At 32.4% G+C, this 19,450-nt stretch overlaps 2 protein-coding genes across 2 annotated transcripts in view; one reads left to right on the plus strand and one right to left on the minus strand.

The window, feature by feature from the left end:
- Positions 1 to 2,772, minus strand: part of LOC134251169 (26S proteasome non-ATPase regulatory subunit 10-like) — an 11,289-nt gene extending 8,517 nt beyond the window's left edge. Inside the window, exon 1 of the mRNA XM_062733537.1 lies at positions 2,658 to 2,772. Within this exon, the coding sequence (XP_062589521.1) occupies positions 2,658 to 2,768 (111 nt within the window). The 5' untranslated portion in view covers positions 2,769 to 2,772. The remainder of the gene's footprint in view (positions 1 to 2,657) is intronic.
- A 907-nt stretch (positions 2,773 to 3,679) lies between these two features.
- On the plus strand, positions 3,680 to 7,541 carry LOC134251134 (uncharacterized). Its single transcript, XM_062733493.1, has 2 exons — positions 3,680 to 3,910; positions 4,023 to 7,541. Exon 2 carries the CDS (start codon positions 4,188 to 4,190, stop codon positions 7,029 to 7,031), a length of 2,844 nt encoding a protein of 947 aa, XP_062589477.1. The 5' UTR covers positions 3,680 to 3,910; positions 4,023 to 4,187; the 3' UTR covers positions 7,032 to 7,541.
- Positions 7,542 to 19,450: the final 11,909 nt, after the last annotated feature.

The raw sequence follows: 19,450 nt of genomic DNA on the forward strand, positions 1-19,450 counted from the left end.
ATAAGGCTACACCGACGTTAGTAAAAGTAAAAAGATATAGGGCAGCGAGAAATTCAAATATTGAGCATATTTTTGGTGCTTCCACACATGTAAAATGTAAATTATTAAATATAAGAATTTTTTTAAGTTTGGTGTGAATTGTATGTCATGAAAAATATGCCTACGTGCAAGTCTGTGTGATTCACACACCAATAACTCACACAAAACTTAAAAACATTCCTTAAATCCCCCCCCCCCCTTGAGTAAGAACAAGCAATTGAACATTTATCCTTCAATGTCGTGTTGCATATCATAGAATGTTAAAAATTACATTGTGATTTTTTAATATACCTTTATTTATATTCAGAAGGCAGGGAACACTTTTAGTATACCGGTCCCCATAAATATGGCGCTAAAATAGGTGCCGCTGAAGGCGGTGTACAATATATAGACGATCGCGTGAGCGATCGACAAAATCGAAAAAGAAGCCACAAATTGCAAATTTGACCCCAAATTCGTGTTCCTTGTGAAAAAATGGGTTTAAAAAACTGGTTATTAAACACAGTTTTTTAAATGAGAATTAAAAGATTTCGTAAAATAACGTACTTGTTTAGGAAGTAAATCTCCATCTTGCGTTGTTTAGGAATGTAGTCACATGATCAATTTTTGACGTAATCTCATAAATATTCATGAGTTGCGTCACTTATGTGTTGACGTAATGAAGAAATGCCTGATAGGACTCAAAGTCCAATGCTATTAAAATTGCGTGATTTTTGTGAGAAATACAGGGATTTAACAAATGTTAGCTAATTACTGGTCATCGATGGATTGAATTGTGCATCATTATCGATTTGAAAGGAAAAATATTCTGAATATTTGGACATGATTAGGAGGTCAGGATATCGAGCTGCAGTTAACAGTAAGTCGCTTTTACAATGACTTGCCTAAACTCAGCGCTGAAAATCGTCATGTTTCGACAATAGAGTTGATTTACCCGAACTTTCATTTCTTAAACTTTCCTGTTCTTTGTAAAGCAAAAATTTCGTGAACTAAACCAAAGTGTAAGATATCGGCGCGATTCGACAGGCTGATTCATGCAAGTTTTTGGTCACAAAAGGCACTCATAGTGCCTTTTGTAAGCAAAAATGACATGAATAAGCCCAAAGTCAGAAAGATTACAGAGTGGATTTATAAAACAACCCCAACTTTAAAAAAATATTTAACCTAACCCTAATCACTCGATCGGATGCGTTTTGTTGAAGCGAGTGGGAAATTGCGGTTTGTTTACATTCTGCATATCAACGGCAGGGAAATAACTGCTCATGCGCAATCGCGTGATTCTGGGGACCGGCATACTAGAAACTTCCCGAAGGCAGATTGTGTTGTGAGTGTATGTTGTGACACAGCGTTTTTGAGTCTGACAATTTCATGATTATGCTTTAAGGGGACGACCATTTGATCCTGAGGGGGGGGGCCTGGCAAATTTTTTTGAGACGGATTATTTATTTTCAAGATTATCAAGGACAGATTATTTATTTTCAAGATTATCTAGGACAGATTATTTATTTTCTTCTTTGTCTTCCCGTACCGTGATCAATTGATTCTAAAAGACTAATCATTTATATACCATAGGCAGATATAGGATTTGGGGAGGGGCATGTATAACTTCGTCTAAGCAAGAGGTCTGGGGCCGCCGTAAGGCCCCCAGGTCCTGGGCGAAGCCCTGGTGGAGGCCAAGGGAGTAACACTCCCCCCCCCCCCCCCCGAAGCTCTTGGGTTGGATTTTAAGAGTAAAACCAGTCACTATTATAGTGGTATTGGTTATTATGAACCAAAGTATGACATTATTAATACTGGTCATACCATACTTTGAATGAAGGGGATTCAGGGGGCTTCGCCCCCTGAAGCTCTTGGGTTTTTCTGTATGTAAAAGAGTAAAACCAGACAAAATTGTGTAGGAATTGGTTAGATATGTACCAAAGTATGACATTATTAATACTAGTCATATCATACTTTGAATGAAAAGGGCCCAGGGGTCAAAGCCCCCTGAAGCTCTTGGGTTTTTGTGTATTTTAAGAGTAAAACTAGGCACAAAAATATTGGTATTGTCCCAAAGTATGGCATTATTATTATTATTCGTATCATACTTTGAAATTTTAGGGGAGGGGTTGTACGCATGTACGTCCCACTTAAATCCACCAGTGTATATTTTGTATTAATTTATCGGGGAAGTGTAATTCTTCGACAAGAAAATTTATCTTTTGTGGTGTAAGAATTGGCTTGTATTTAAAGTACTGTTATTCATCACACCTTCTAAGTGCACATTGTCATGTTGATAAACTGACATAAGTATCCAGTCTGGTAATCTGATTTTAAATACTATTCGGTTCTAAAATGGCGAGCGAAGCGAGCCAAAAAAAATTTTGGAATTGAAGACTTTTGAGATAAATTACACGTAAATAAAAAGGGTATTTTTCACAATATTTAAATATCATAAGTCAAGGTCAGATTATTTATTTTCTCTGTAGTGGAGGAAAGATTATTTATTTTCAATATTTTCAGGGACAGATTATTTATTTCCAAAATCTGCCAGGCCCCCCCCCCCCCTCAGAATCAAATGGTCGTCCCCTAATGGCATCGTAAGAAAAACTAGAATTTGATACATTCAAACATCATACTTCATCTTTCTTTGTAGCAAGATCTCTGTTTTCCCTTATTTTGAGTTGTAGCAGCGGCAAATTCCCATCGTAAGCAATTTTGCAGACGTCGTTTGGATCTGTGAGAGCCATGCTAAAACGAATGTCAGACTGCTCGGCCCAACGACACGGCCCAACGACTCCTCGGCCCATTGACATCTCGGCTCCGACGGCTCGGCCCAAATTTGAAGACACCTCAGCTCACATAAAAGACACCTCGGTCCAAACAGAAATACATTATTTTAATTAAATATATTTATTATTTATGTTGTTATATATCTATGAAATGCAATAGAAAATTAATTTGATACATTTGCAATCTTCCAAGACGGTAAATTGACGGTAATTAAAGAAAGACGATCCATTAGTAACTTGATTATAAGTGCTAATCATTAAACAAACAAGACGCAGTGCATCCTTTAGTCTCGAGCGCGTGTCATAGGGGGTGGTCACTATGAGGCCTGAGTTAATTAGGAGAAGCCATAATTGGGAGTTAATGTTAATAAAAGTTCCTTTAATTAAGAAACCATTGTTGATATTATTGAATTGATTTGAAAAAAAAAATGAGTTTTTAAAATTAAACATTAAAATATGCGCATTTTTTCTTTGAAATGGCTAGTAAATATATTAATAATGTATTATGTTGCCTTGTAATAAACAACAAAGTCAATAAATAAATAGACCTGTTACCTCCCAATCAACGGATTGTAATTTGATGTTGTGCTGTGGTTTGTTAGAAAATACTGAAATTATCGTATATTCATAGTAAACGTATAGTGATTAAAAATACATAGTATACATTTACATTACCATGACAGGGAAAATACAAAAAAAATAATAATAACAATAATTAAAACAAATTAAATTTAATTCATTCCTAATGGGCCGAGCAGTCTTCGGTATGGGCCGAGGTGTCAATGATTTTGAGCCGACCTGTCAGGGCCGAGGTGTCAACCAGCACGGGCCGAGGTGTCGTTGGGCCGAGTAGTCTGTCTACCGCTAAAACGACTTCCGGTAACTTTTTCCCATCGGGATCAACCAATAATTTAGGCTTAACGTTATATTGTAAATAAATGTTTTCTTCGCATGTTGAAAAATTTAAAATTCTCATTTTGAACAGAAATTGGTCATTCAAGCGCAAGGGCCACTCTTCATCGTAAATTTTAGGAACAAAGAATTTCTATCGGGATCAAAATTCAAAATTAATTATACAGAAAATGTTTACCTCAGGACAGGTGAGTTAAACATACTTTCTTTATTTATTTCTAGAATTTATAGTCAGAATTATATATTCGGTATGTTGTAGAATAAGTCATTTCCTAATCAGAGGCTTGTTTTATTCTCTAGACCTAAATGCAGCACAACTGTAGTTTCGGAATGCCTCAACAAAAAAGGGTGACATAGGATAATGACAGAAAACCAAATAGAAGCCACACAATCATGTTCAATAAAACTATCTGGAATCAGAACTTTGGAAACAACAATAAGAAGGAATGATCTAACCAAATTATCATGTCCCTGAGGGTTCATCTCCTATTCAACCTACCCCAATACCCCATAACAGGGATTTCAATTGTGTTGATTTTTGTTGGGGTATGTAGCGTTGCAGCCTCTGTGTTTGGATTCATTGAAGTAATATGGGGCAGTTACATTGCTGCGGGTGCATGGGGTGGAGGCATGGCTGTTGTAACGGGACTTTATGGAGCAGGAGCAGCATACAGCAAAGGAGTGCATGCCGTTATGTCTTTCACAATTGTGGCATTCTTTTGTTGTTTGGTGTCTGCAGGTCAAGGTGTAATGTCAGCAGCTGGTCTGGATTTCAGTAGTGGATTTTATTCCAATGTGGATTTGTTTAAAGATAGTAATGGAGGAATGACTAAATTGATTCATGCCATTCTATTGGGAACAGCTGGATTGCAATTCATTCTTGCACTGATTTTAGCTGTTATTTGTACCAGGCACATGTGTATTGGTCGGAAGCGAGAAAAAGCTAATCAGAAAAATCTGCTATATGGATCTAGCCCTTTCCAGCGTGGAAATGAAAGAGCAAGTTCCTCCAGTCAAGCTCCTTTAGTTTCTGGTTCAGGGAGAAAAAAAGGAAAGAACAAAAGACAAAAGAGTAATCCACGAGAACATCATGTATCCAATCCAAATCAAACTCCAACAACCCATCATCAAACTTTTACTGATTCTGAACCCAAAGTAAGAGGACGAAGATTTGGAAATATGCCTGTAGCAGGAGCTAATATAGTGGAAGCACAAAATTTTAGTAGAAATAACAGTAGAAATTCATCAGTTCGTGGCCACAGAGGAGTTACAAATGCTAATGACTCCATAAGGTCATCAAGAAGGAGACAACGACCACCCTTACCGTTACAGGGCTCCCGCTATGACCATGAAACACAAGGATTGTTGACACAAGTTCAGAATAAATTGGCTCTAGAATCTGGTGATACGAGTTTTATTGATGACCCTGCTCGAGAAATATTGATTGTCCCAAGAGCATCTGTTTCTGAATTTGACTTATTGGAGGATGTAGTAATAAATGAAAGCAGAAGATCTTGTGAGCCTTCTCCCAATTTCATCCCAATCACGGATACTCACAATAATCCAGTATCAATTGAAGATGATGATGAGTTGCCCCCTTACGAAGAAACTGTGATGCCTAATGTAGAAGGGACACACATTTCTGTGTCATCACTGAGAAATAACACAGAGGAAGAAATCAACGATCTGGATAACTTTGACAGACAAAGCAATTCACTGTCTTTTAATTCTGACTTACATTCATCTTCAACTTTTAGATCTGAGGAAAAGCAGTCAAACAATGGAAGCAGAAGGCCTGTTTCTTATTTTGATGAGCCACAAACCCCAAAGCAAAGGGAGAGAAGTTATACACTGGGAACTTTGCCATTATCCCAAACCCATTTGCTTGATCCGCTTAGAGAAAAATTCATGCAGGATTATTTCTTTACAGAGCAGGATCCTCAAGGGGTATCTTACTGTGAAATTTCACGGGAAGGAGATAAAATTATTGAGCAAATGAAACCAAAGCAAAATGGTGACTCTAAGTACAGTGTGGAAAGAGCTCTGCAAAGAGAAAATTCTCTAAAAAGTACAAGAAAACCTGGTGAAGTTTCTGAATCTAAAAGTAATGATTTCTGTTATCCAAAACCATTTTTCCCAGGAGAAATTGATCCCCGACGACTCTCTAAAGCCTCAACTGTTTCTTTGCCTGCTGGATTTGCCCCTCCAAAACCACCAAGAATATTTACTGTGGAAATGAGTTCTTTACAATCTCCATTGAATGAGAGTCAAGAATTAGCAAAACCTGATGAAAGAAAACCAGTACAACCATTGAAAATTGACTTGAGTCAAGTTGTTCTTAGAAGGAAAAAAACAAGTTCACAGCCTCCTTTTAATGATGCTTCAGGAACACAGCCTGTTCCACGTGACTTATCAATGGAAGCAACAGAACCAAGGAAACCAAAATATGATGTAGATGCATTTACTCCTCTTACTATTAAAACATCCCATGACCCATTTTCTTCATTTTCCCAAACAAAACCATATGCTCAGTCATCTCCAAAGCTGAAAAATTTTGAGCAATTAACTCTTCCAACAACATTGCCTTGTTTATCACCGGTTTCCAACACCATTGACCAAGAAAAGGAAAGTTTGTTATCTGAGAATTTAGAAAAAGACAATAGTTTCTATGAAGACAGAAATGATGTAAAGTCAACAGAGAAGAAAAGGAAGAAACTGGATGTGAAGAGAAAGGATCCTCATCCATTATCACTCTTGCCATACCTTACCAGATCAGTGTCAGAGTTCACTAATGGTAACAGCATCCAGGGTATGGACAGGTCAGGAAAAAGAAATGTAAAACAAAGAGAACAACATGGCTCAGATCAACCTTATCAGGAAGATTCTGATGAGGATCTGAAGAAATTTCTTGGAATACAGTCTAGTGATAAAAACAGTCATTCTGATGAAATCAGTTTAAGTGAAGTGGGTTTAAAGCCGTGCAATTTCAAAAATCTAGAAACTGAAGTAAACAAAAACAGTAAATCAAGTTTACCTTCTGAGAAAGCTGAAGCAAATCCAAGTGTCTTAAAGGATCACTTAAAAGGTCAATCCATGCCATATATCCGTGATTCCAAACCAGTTTCTAGTCAAAATAACAATGCAGCAAGGGAAGTGAGGACCCAGTCTCAAGTGGAATGCAGCCTGCCATTTGGATCTTCATCAACACCAGAGAGTGCTGTCAATGAAAATGAGGGTAGTATAAATCATAATCAGCAAACCCAACCCTCTATGTCAAGAGGAAAACCTATTTATAGCATTCTGCTATAACATAAAAAATGGTTGCTCGTGTTTTAAATGTTTATTGAAATTTACTTTGGTGTTGCTTAATGTAGTTTTAATACAGCTACAACCATCCATTATGGTTTTTGTTTAGACTGGAAAAATTTAGTTGTTTTGTTATTGATCTCAGTGGTGCAATATGAGATATAATAAGCATGCTTGTATTTTTTTTATCGAGTCATGCATTTAACTGAAGACAGAAAATGCTTGTTGTGAATTGTGCCTTTCACAGATTGGTACTAATATGTATATTTTGCTGGAAGTTCCTATTTACAAATATGACTTTGCTTTTTGATATATTTATAATTTATTAGAAAGCTTAAGTATACTTTTTTAATGCAATTTGTATTGTTAGTTATTTTGAGATTTATTTTTAAAAGTTGTGAGTTTGTTAAGTTATAAATAAATGTTTATGATGCAATGCATCTTTATTTGTTTACCATTCCTAATCATTTTACAGATGATAAAAAATTGACTACAGAAGTAAATATTGTGACATATCAGATAAATTGATTTAAAATTTCAACAGAAAGTTTGAAAAAATATTTGTAGAAAAAATTCCCTTATAAAAATTAGAAATACAAGTAATAGGGCATTGCAATTAAATGTATATAAAGGGTGTTAAGAAAGTTCGATCCACATTTTTCTTTTATTTTTGAAATGAAATATGATGAGAAGATATTAACAGTTTGTTATACATCATGTTTACAGAGTCCATTCTTGCTACTGATAAGGTTTAAGCGGTCTTTTGTTGAATCAATAAGGGGAGGGAAGGTATTAAAACAGATGATGTCTGTTCAGAAAAAAATAGGGGTGATGCATAATTGTGACATACGTTAAGCACAGAGGTCAAAACATCCTTTCAAATACTATACAAAAATTATCAAATCTGTGAAAAATTTCAAAATGGCAAACCTATTCTTTTGAAAAGTGATATTCTATCATTCTTATACCTAAACTCATCAGCTTGTCTGATGCAAGATAAGCTATGAAGAAACAAAAGTAAATTATCCTTTATTTTCACTCAAAATGACCAGCATTTCTATCATTCAGGTGCTTTAAAGATGTTATATATATTTTCATATGAAAGAAAAATCATATAATTTCCTGTTAGAAATGAATTGCTATAAATCTAAAGAACACTCTTGTAATTTTGTCAGACTTGAAAATCCATTGCTTTAGTAGAGCACTACTTTGCAATTCATGAAAATATTTCATCATGGAACGAACTTTCTTAACACCCCTTACATGTACCTTTATTCCAGTTACTGAGTTACCTTCACCATAACTTATGTGCATTATTTTGTTTTTTGTTTCTTTTCATAAGCATTTCTTGTTGAAAACTATAAATGTATATGCATTAGTAAAGTTTCTTTAACAAGGGTTTTTTTTTTCTACGTTTTACATTTTTTTGCATTACAGCGTTGTGAACTTGTCATATACATGAAAGGGTATACAATGTTATGTACAAGTATTTAATGTCAAAAAAGGTTGTTTGGTCATCATGCCGCAGCAATTCACTAGTTTTGCAATACATGTATACTGTATCATGTGGCAATTGATTTGCAGAAGAAAAATAATATTAATTTTTTTCCAGATTTGTTCCATTCATTTTCTTAAGAGAAAAATAAAGGTGCTCTTATGCCCTGTTCACACGGAGAGTTTAATTCGAATTAAACGTAAAGTTACTGTGAATTAGCTTCGCTTAGCATTCACACGGAGAATTTAATGCGAATTAGTTTAATTAGAATTAGTTTACTGCGCATTAAATTACTTCGCATTAGCTCCATGTGAACGCTAAGCGAAGCTAATTCGAATTAAATTTTGAAGCATGCGTAATGGCAGAATTAGGTCTAATGCCATATGTCCGTGGTCAGCTTGAAGTATTTGCGCTATTTTTGAGTAAAAAACTAAGGAAAAGTGTGTTAATCACTAAATGTGTGTACAGACACTGTAACATTATGTCAATGCATCCGCTCCTGCATAAGGTGACGTGATTTGCAAATGACGTCGTAATAGCCTTACTGATGCCTGGTCTTAGAAGTAGAATTTTAATTCGCATTAGTTTACTTCGCATTAGCTGTCATGTGAATGCAATTTAATTCGCATTATTTTAATTGGCATTAGTTTACTTCTCATTAATTTACTGCGAATTGAACTTGTCGTGTGAACAGGGCATTAGATGTAGTGAAATTGGTATGCATAAAGAATATTTTAATTTGCAAAAAAAAATATAGAAATGAAAATAAAACACTTTATTGTAAAATTATTAAGCATCATTACTTTATATTGCATATTTTAGTTGCAGTAATAAGGAATACAGAATAATGTTAATGATTGTGCTTTGTGATTTTATTCTTTTTCATTGCGGAGTGATAAAGACATTCATTTGTGGTGTTTTAGCATTGATTTACTAGTAAAGGTTGTGGGTTGTAGCTAACTGAAGGCTGAGATTTATTTTTGATTTTTTCTTACTAGTTTTAATGTTAAGCAAGCAGGAAGGAGGAAATCATATACTGTAGACCAACTCTGTTTAAATTGTTGCATTGAATTTATTTTTAAATGCTCACTGGACTGAAGACTAAAATTCATGTGTTCTTCATCTGTTCTCTGACAAAAACACAAAAATGTCTGCCAAGTTCTTCAAAATATGCATTTCCCTCTTCCGTTTTATCAAACCTTGGTACACCAGTAGACATATACATTTTCAGTATTACTTGTAGATCATTGTATATTGTTTCATAAATAGAAATGTGGTATTTTTAGTACATCTAATATGCTTGCAATGAAATGCTGTCTTGATCAAACATATAGTATCATTTTTTACAGTGGGGTTGGGGGAGGGTGTGTGTGTGTCAATTTACCAGAAAAAAAGGGTCCAAACTTTTAATTCCTATTTCTGAAGAAAGGGGGGGGGCTGTAGGTTCCAACTCTTTCATAACCACCAATCTTTTAATCATTTACCCAATTAAACTTTTTTGTTACAAAAGTGGAAGGGGTTGTCAACCAGTCTTTTAGTGAACATATTGAATGGGATATCAAAAAGTAATGTTTGGAAAAAAGTGTACCCCTTGATACTATATAATGCCAATCGATGACGCAATATATGTACATCATATGTATGGTTGTTCTCCTGTCTTAGACCTTCAAGGACTGTTCCATAAAATTCCACTTTAATATGGTGATGACAATATCCATTGTAATCAAAATCCACTTCTGTGATGTATATGAAGTGTCGATTTTAATACTTGTAATTGAAACTACATGAACTGTTTAGGAAGTCCGTATTTCAAGAATTTTAATTCTTTTTTTTTAATTATTCATACAATACTAATTCCATGGATAAGACTAGGACACATGTATCCAAAGACCTTCGTGTTAGCAAACATTACTTGTCCTTGTTTTGTCTAAATCTACATTCCAGATGTTGAATTCTCAATTATTATTTTCTTTTTGATTGTTTTTTTTTTACCGTTAACCATGACCTTCCCTGTTTCTTGATGTCTCTAGATGTAAAAAGCGACTTGAAATAAAATATGTTTTATATTGACTTTTAGTGTTTTGTTTGAAAAATAAAGAATCCAAAGTTGCTTTACTGACGATAGGACTGACCAAAAAATCATACATTTTTATGTACTTGTGTAAGGATATACAATGTACCTTTCATTTCATTTTATGGGATCGATTAGTATTATAAATTTTCTAAAGGCTTTCCTAGCTTTACACAAGTTTTTGGGTTTAAACAGTATTGCTAGGTACAAATGTACTCGAATGGCGTAGTGAAACTGAACCTAAAGAGGGATAAATTTAATCAGTCAAATTTAGTCACTTTTAATGCAGTTTAATTTGGTGTAAATGAGACAATGGAACCGTTTGAAACTGTCATAACCAAGGCAGTTCATAAAAAGAAAATGAATACATGTATATTGATTTTATTGTTAAAAACAGCAACCTCCCCTGAATCTTGATGTCTTTAGAGATAAAAACGATCAGGAATAAAATTTTAAAAGAGAGCCCAAATATTCCATATTTATAATTATCATTTCTAGTCAGTATATTGCAAAATGTCCTGGATGAAAATAGGAATTTACGAAATTTACTTTATTTTGAGGAATGAGATCGAAAAAAAGAGTTCTTTTTTCCGATGGAGGGTTCACTTATAATGAAGCTCACATAAATAGTCTGCTGCGTGTCCAAGAAGAAGTAAAAAGTTTTTTTTTTTAATTTAATTTTTTTTTTACAAAAATCATAATTTAAAAATTGATAAAACTTAGTCCCAACCTGTGACACTAAAATGATAAGGTTATTAGAAAACTTAGTACTAAAAATTAGTCACTAATTAGCATTTTGCAGTCGTTCATGTATATCTGAGAAAATTTCGGAGAAAAAACGGGAACTTTTAAAGTTCAGACAATACAATGAATTTATACGGAAAATATACGAAACAATATGATTTAATGAAATGTATAAGGGTCAGATTATAGCTGTCGTAAAGATAGCTTCGAATCATTTCGTCAGATTTTTTCTTTCTTGTTTCTACATCTTTGTGCACTGCTCCAAGGATTCAGGTGAAGCTAGGAAAAGAAAAGAAAATTGTCCAAGAAAAAAAAAGATCAATTCTAAGAAGGTTAAATGAAAATGTTTCTGTTTTCCTATACCACTTACTGAGTACTTGGATATTCATGCACATTGTAGGTGTTGATATATTGAGCTAATTTTGATAATAATCTCGAAGTAACCCATCGTCTATCTAGCATTTTTCTCTCCTCAATTAAAGAGAACTCCATTTCTCAATCATTACCTTTTTCCTGTATGTACCTAACAACGAATTATGCATTTGGTGATTTTAATCTATTCCTTCTAGAGCTAGGACTTTGGACTTTAACGAAGAAAAGGGGACAGGATGTAGAGCTCATTAGAAAACTTATTTTTGATTTTCCAGATATACTTGTTTTTGGTGAATTAACTTAAAATATACGGCCTAAAAACGTGCACAATACCGAAAAACCACGCAGATGTCAAAGATGAAATCCGCATTCTGAAGTTAAAATAAGGCCACACAATTTTATGGGTAGTAATTTTAATAATTTCTGCTTTAAATAAACATCCTTTTATCATATTTTATTCGTTAAAGACCACCTCATTACTATTGTTTTCTACCTACTTTATATGTACTTTATAATTCAATACTTTTGTTCTTCTTTTATCTATTTACATGTATTTTATTTTTTGCAATTTTTACTTTATTATTTCTTTGGTGAGACATTTTCTTTTTCTTCAGTTGAAGTTTTGGAGCAGTGAACGAAGATGTGGAAACAAGAAAAAAAAATCCGACAAAATGGTTCGAAGCTGTTTTTACGACAGATATTATCTGACCTTTATACATTTCATTAAATCATATTGTTTTGTATATTTTTTAAACATGGATTTCACTGAAAATAAATTGCAGATTTTAGAACTTGTACAGTGAGAAACAGAATAACTTAAAAAAGGATAAAAATATTATTGAGATGAAACTATCAACAATGAAAATGGTCAAAATTTCATATGTATTTTGTCAATTACCTTTGTGAAATATGAAGCAACATCAAACAGACAAGCATCTTTCTTCCTTTCATATTTTTTCATATACAAAAATCATTAATTTAAAGAAAAAGCTATTCCTTTATGTTCCTTTCAATAGAGTTAATTAGGGGGGAAAATCATTTTTCGTTCCCCTCTTTGAGTTAGAAAAACAAATTCTGAAGAAAGGTTTTTCAATTTTTCCCTCTTTCAGTATAGAAATCAAATACATGATGAATATATGTACTAAATAATTTTACTTGAAATTACTTTAATGAAGAAATTCTTTTATATTAAACGAGATGAAAAGTCAAGAAAAAAAATTACGAAAATACTAAAAACATGTACATGTAGTTAGTACACGTGTTAAACACTTTGCAGTGGAAAAATGACCAGCAAATCTCTTGCAAAAATATATTGAAAAACAATATCTTAATTAAGAAAAATATGTATTGCCTTAAAAGAACATCATGATCAGTATTTTTATAAAGTAAAGTCATGAATAATTTTTAAAAGATATTTGCAAAACTGTGGCGATAATTTTGTTTGTTTTCTGAGATAATTTATTTATTATCTTTGAGGAACATAGAATTTTGTTGTTTTTTTTTTAAAGAAATAAGACAAGAATCAATAAAGGTTTACTAATGGAGAACTGATTTGCTTTCTTCATTCGTGTATACGATCTGCCTGATATTTTTGTTCATTCGGGCATGAAAAGGGCGTGTTTATGAATGTTAATAGAAATATTACCTGCAATAATTTATCGTCTAATTTTCCTTTCTTTGAATGTGTTCACGTAAATTAAGCAGATATGTGGAAAGTACAGAGAACACACATATTTTGTCTAAAACCAGCAAACATAACTCGCATTCTGAGGTTAAAAGTTGATAAACATTTTGTACAGTGCTTGATTCATTTAAATGACGTTAAATATACTTTTCTTGATAATTACACCACGTAAAATATAACATTTGTAAATTCTGTAATTGATATTTAAGCAAAATTTCAAATAATTTTTATCAGTTATTGTTCCTTCATTGAATATAAGATAAAATCCGTGTTTATTTTACATTCACAATAAAGTTATTTTTTGTTTACACTTGTCCTTTGAAGTCACAAACAAATCAATATTTTGAATGTTTAATAATGTTTGATACTAGTCTACAAAAAGAGTTTTTCCCTAATCATTATGAGATAAATTAAATATGAAAATATTGTCAGACGAGTATTAAAAAGTAGTATCCAGATTCCCTGTTTTGCATAAATGTTAAGAGCGAAATCGACCCCAAAACCTTTGCTTGTAAAGATGGGTCAAATAAAAAACTCAAAAATGTCGAGTTTTAGGTGTAACCGAATTTTTGATATAATTCTAACTCAACTACCGATTTTTATCTATGCATCTGATACATAAAAAAAAATCTTTTATTTCTTATCTTGTGCATCAATATACACATTTTTGAAGAGATGACTTAAAAATTTATGAAGTGAAGCGATGGTTACTGTGAGTATTTAATACAATAATACTCTACGTTGAGACCCTTGAATTGCCATGCAATGTGTGTCGGTTTAATTATGCTTTAGTGGACGAAGAAATATAGACAGAGGAAGGACGAAAATAGGTGTAAACGCTGAAAAACATTGAAAATCCGGGAAACGTGATTTTATTTCTTGTTTAGGTAAGTACAATTGCACACAGATTTTAAACTGAAACGCCCCTTCTTTCTGAGGATAATATTGTTGAGAATTCCCCTGTAATAAGTGTCTTGATTAAGTAGATTCCAAAACTGACAATTTCAGGATACAGAGTTAGCTGACACCTTGTACTTGACTAATGAAAATCCTTGATTTACGTAAAAAATATTTTAATTTTGTTTTAATAAATGCACCAATAATATTTGCAACGGTATATAAACAAACTTACATCGATGATTTGATTCAAACTGAAGGAGGCATTTATAGTCGCCAGCGTCATGGTAAGTCAAATTTGTTTATCTGTTCTTTTCTTTTCAAGATGATAACTGTGGACCACATTGAAATATCTGCGTAATTTTTATATAACTTGATCCTGAGAAGCAGTACTCAGAGAGTGTATCTGCTCATAGGGTATGCTTACTCCTCGAAAATACCTGATCACATTTCTGTTTTAAGCGGGCGTTTTACTTCGACTTATAAATCAATGGTTTAATTTAACTTCAGAAAATGGTCATAGTTCGCCCGCGCAAATTTCATCAGACAGAATAAAAATGTTATTCTTCGATAATTTTTCTTTTATGAATATTTTGTAACAATTCTGACGACTCAAACATATTGATTTATTTTTTCAGAATAAACGTGCCCTTGTCTTGATTTTGGTGGTCTTACTTTTGATTGACCATATTCAGGATTCAGAAGAAATAAGATTTCGGAGAATTTTTAGAGGGGCAAAACGGATAGGAAGAAGAGTTGCAAGGTCAAGAAAAACAAGAACTGCACTAAAATGGGGAAAGAGAGCAGGAAAACTTGGACTCCTGATCGGATGACGGAAGAGGAAAATGCTTTGAGAAGATATAAGAACTATGTATTAAACTGAGAAGGAAAAAATCTATCTCTATTTTCTTTTGGATTTTAAACAGACTGACACAGATATTTTTGTTATATTCCAGCATAATGTCTTCATGTATTTGTAATATGAGGTTCAAAAATAAAGAAAAACGCTTAATCTTAAAAAAAAAAGGGTTTTCGTATTTCTTTTGAAGTAAGACATTTCTTTTTTAAGGCATTATTTTTATTTCATGAAAATAACTCCTAAAGTTTCCTAACTTCCTCGTCATTAGTCATTTGCAAAATTATTTTGTTAAAAAAGATTCTGATTGTACATACAAGAAGTCTGAAGTCAATATCAAAGATGCTTGAGTTTCTAATAAACAAGATCTATTGGTATGTGCTATGTGCGTGTATAAAGTTGAAAAGTCGTAAGTTTTTAAGCTTTTAATTTTGGTGAAATCTTGTGATTTCAAATTTCCAAAAGTTTCTTGAAATATTTAAACATCCATATCTGATTTACACCACTTCTCAAATATATTATTGCACAGTACTCTTGAAGTTTCTTTAACTACTGATAATATCTGTAAGATATAAAGAAAGGGGCTTGGTTGAACATTTACTGTGATACGTATATTTGTTTGTAAGGAATTTTAATGAAATTTCAAAATTCAATACAGGTATGGTAATTCAAAATCATTTTGGTTGTTTGAGATATTAAAAATATTTAGATCTGATATATGATTTTGAAGAATTTCTTCCTTAGAAAGGGAACTATGAGTATAAGTTGGATTACAACTTACAATGTATAGAATTAAATCCAAGTTCTAAAATAAATTTTATGTAATGAGCCTTACAAACAAAGACAATGTTATTACCTATTTTGTCAGCATGGACCATTTTGTACTGATCATGTAATCTACTAGTATCTTATTTTTTTCTCTTCTGGATTATTGAATACAGAAGGATAGATGCAGGGATTCTTCAAAATTACTTAAATACAAAAATAGAAGCTTTCTGATTGAAATTTGAGGGTTCCAGACCTCATGGCAACATTTTTGAGCCAAACACTTTTCAATGCTAATTCAATGCTAAATGGCTCCGAGTGCCTTAGAAAGGTGTAAATTTGAAGACTTTCTCAGAAATTATGTTGACAATCATTTAATCTTATTGGAAACTTATTATATATTCATGCAAACAGGTTAGCAATGCTTCGTGACAATTATACTGTATTACTGAAACTCAACGTGGGATCAGTTGTCTTGGAGGATACACCATCCCTGTAGACTAGTCACACACGCCATGAGTCCATTATACTTTTTCAGATGGACAGAACACTACCTGGTCAATTAATTAAAAGCAATGGCCTTATTAATTGTTTGAGCCACGTCAAACACAATACAACCCAAAGATAGGTTATATTTACCATCAAGATATTTTTCGAAAAATTGCATATATATATTCAAAATTTTTGTATCTAAATTGTCTACAAATAATAGATTTTGTGCATGTGAGGAAAAATAGATGTACATTTTTACAGCGTAAAACCATAAAATGTTTAGACATAAAAATTACAGCATGACTTCACATTAAATATAACGCTCTTTATGAAATCCATCAGAAATCAATCTGCAGCAGTCCATTTCCTATAGTTTACAGAAATTTTGTCATGGTAGAATTTGAATAAGAACCTACATATAATTTCAATAATTTGGAACATAAAAAGAAAATTTATATTGTATTAACTCAATTTAACAAAAACTAACTTTCTAGATTAAATATTCATTTCTGAAAGGAGCTCAATAAATACTAAAAAAAGAATGAATAAATGGGTGAAGATAAAGAATCGATTTTATCAAAACTTCAAACAATACAAATTTGTATAGGGCATAAGCATGGACCCCCTGAAAACTCCGTAGGTGCCTAGTTGGATAAAGCACCTCCTCCTGCCCATGTATGAAATTTACATAATTTAGAAATTGTTAATAGAAGAATCGAATTCTAACTTTTCGATGTCGTCAATCTTAAAACAGCACCTGTCCTTACCACCAGATTGACATTTTGACAAAGTGATATTGTCATCAATTTGAATTCACGGCCAGACTTCATCTTCCGAATTTGTTACAATGCAATATAATTCAATACATATATAGAAAGCTGCAAAGTCCCTACAATAAAACCAAACGCTAGAGTATGTCAGCGCAAATATCTTGATTTGACATATTCGTACATGTATCTTCTAGAAATTAAATATGATTTGCAGAGATCAATTTAAAGAAATAACTGGAAAAAACACATACATTCTAAGTAATGCTACTTAATTATACAATGCATATTTAAATATGTATAAAGGAGAAAGAAAAACCTGCCTTTGAAATGTAATGATTAATTTTGGTTGCTTGAAGTTGCATTAAAAATACCATCATGTAGAAACAGACTTTTATGAAGGGATTTACTTCTTGAGAATTGCATTACTCACATTTGATTCGTACAAATCTAAAGGGTAGGTAGATTTTTTGCATTCATGCATAAATTTGGCGTAAGTATGAATACAATTTGTACGTATTATCTGATATGATTTATCGCCAAGACAAAAAATATGTAGTTCTTTTAGAAATTAACTAGGGTAAAGTAAATGAATGTGTGGGATGTCACGATATCACGCTATTTGTTCGTACAAACCAAAAGATCCGTATACTGAGTTTTGTGGATAACCACAAATTTGTGTATTTATGTATATAAAGGAATTTATGTGATCTAAATACGTAATAAATTGCATATTTTTATTAATTACCAATTTGTTTGAATTAAGGGTTTTCCGGGTTTTATACTTAAGCGTCCTCTAGTAACGGCTATTAGCCTTGTCCTTCTCAGAATAACATTTCGGCTCCAAAATGTGGTTTACAGTGTTTCAACGATTAATGCAATTTAAAAGTGACACACTTTCTGATGATAAACTATGCATCTGAGTTTTAAAATCTTTTATGCTTTTGTTGATTCACTCTAATTAATAGATAACAATATTTTCTCGGATATACGCTCCTATTCTGTAAATTACTTTTATTAAATTAGAGACAAAAATTGTAAAAGGAATAATACATTCTTGTTTATTGATATGTATGTGCAAATGAAAGCAATATATATGCTTAATTTAGGTAGGTCAGGGGATTCAAACCTTTCTGTAAAACTATTTTTTCCCAATTCATTACGTATAACTCATAGACAAAAATAGAAAACCAGATAAAACGCACGCATTTTCACACAGCCTTTTCCGGAGTACATACCTTTTAAAATTAGACGATAGCGAAGTTAGACCTTTTTTTAAGTATGCACCGTATTAAGATAAAAACATGAAAATAAAAAATATTCATTTGCTAAGAAAATTTTCAAAATTTTCCTTGAAAAACAATTAAAAGTTGTGTTGAATCTGCCCGTGGCATTCAGAAAAAAATCCAAAAATACCTTAATTTTGAGCAATTCTCAGAAACTTACCTGTTGACCCGCCTTTTTTTCTTAAACATTATTCAGTATTATATCTTAAGTTAACAAAAACACATATTTTATCATTGTTAACCACAAAAATTTTACAGAATAGACTTTTGAACATATACATCCCAATTTTGGGGATATCAGGTTTACAATTTTTTTGGTGCAAATTTTGAGAAAGTAAAATACAAAAAGATGATTTCTTATTAAAATCTATAAAAATAGATCTCAATTTAATTTTTACAAGAAATATTACATAACTGGTCTGAAATTTTTGCGTGTGTATAAAACGACTATAGATCCATTGGGCAGATGTGCAAAGTTTTAATTTCAATAAATAATGTATATTAAACGTCCTGTACATGCTCCATGATACTTTATTTATTAAAAACATATCTGCTATAATGTTAACCATCATCTAAAATAACCATTTCGATACACATGTGATAACCAGAATTTTATAATTGGTGTAAAAAAAAATTACAACCGAATCCATGATACTGTAGATTCGTAATTATACGCGAGGAATTAATTTCCGCGTAATTTCGCGTGAAGCGTCACTCGCGAAAAAATAGTACTCGCTTTTATTTTTATGGTGCTGAAATCTATATAAATTCTGCTGATCAAATGTCCATTCGCGAATTATTATTCTCGCGATTTGACGTTCAAGACTCAGTTCGCGATAAAAAGTACTCGCGAAAAATAAGGAATCTACCGTAGTTTGGGCCTTCCTTAAAAAAGAAAAGAAAAGAGTCCAGATTGACACATAAATTAAATATATTTCTTCATAAACATGATAAACAATATTTTTTTCTGGTTTAAAACTGATAATGAATGTA

Source organism: Saccostrea cucullata, unplaced genomic scaffold (genome assembly GCF_032062105.1).
Source record: "Saccostrea cucullata isolate Sc308-1 unplaced genomic scaffold, CSIRO_AGI_Scuc_v1 ctg84, whole genome shotgun sequence".
NCBI classification, from domain to species: domain Eukaryota; kingdom Metazoa; phylum Mollusca; class Bivalvia; order Ostreida; family Ostreidae; genus Saccostrea; species Saccostrea cuccullata.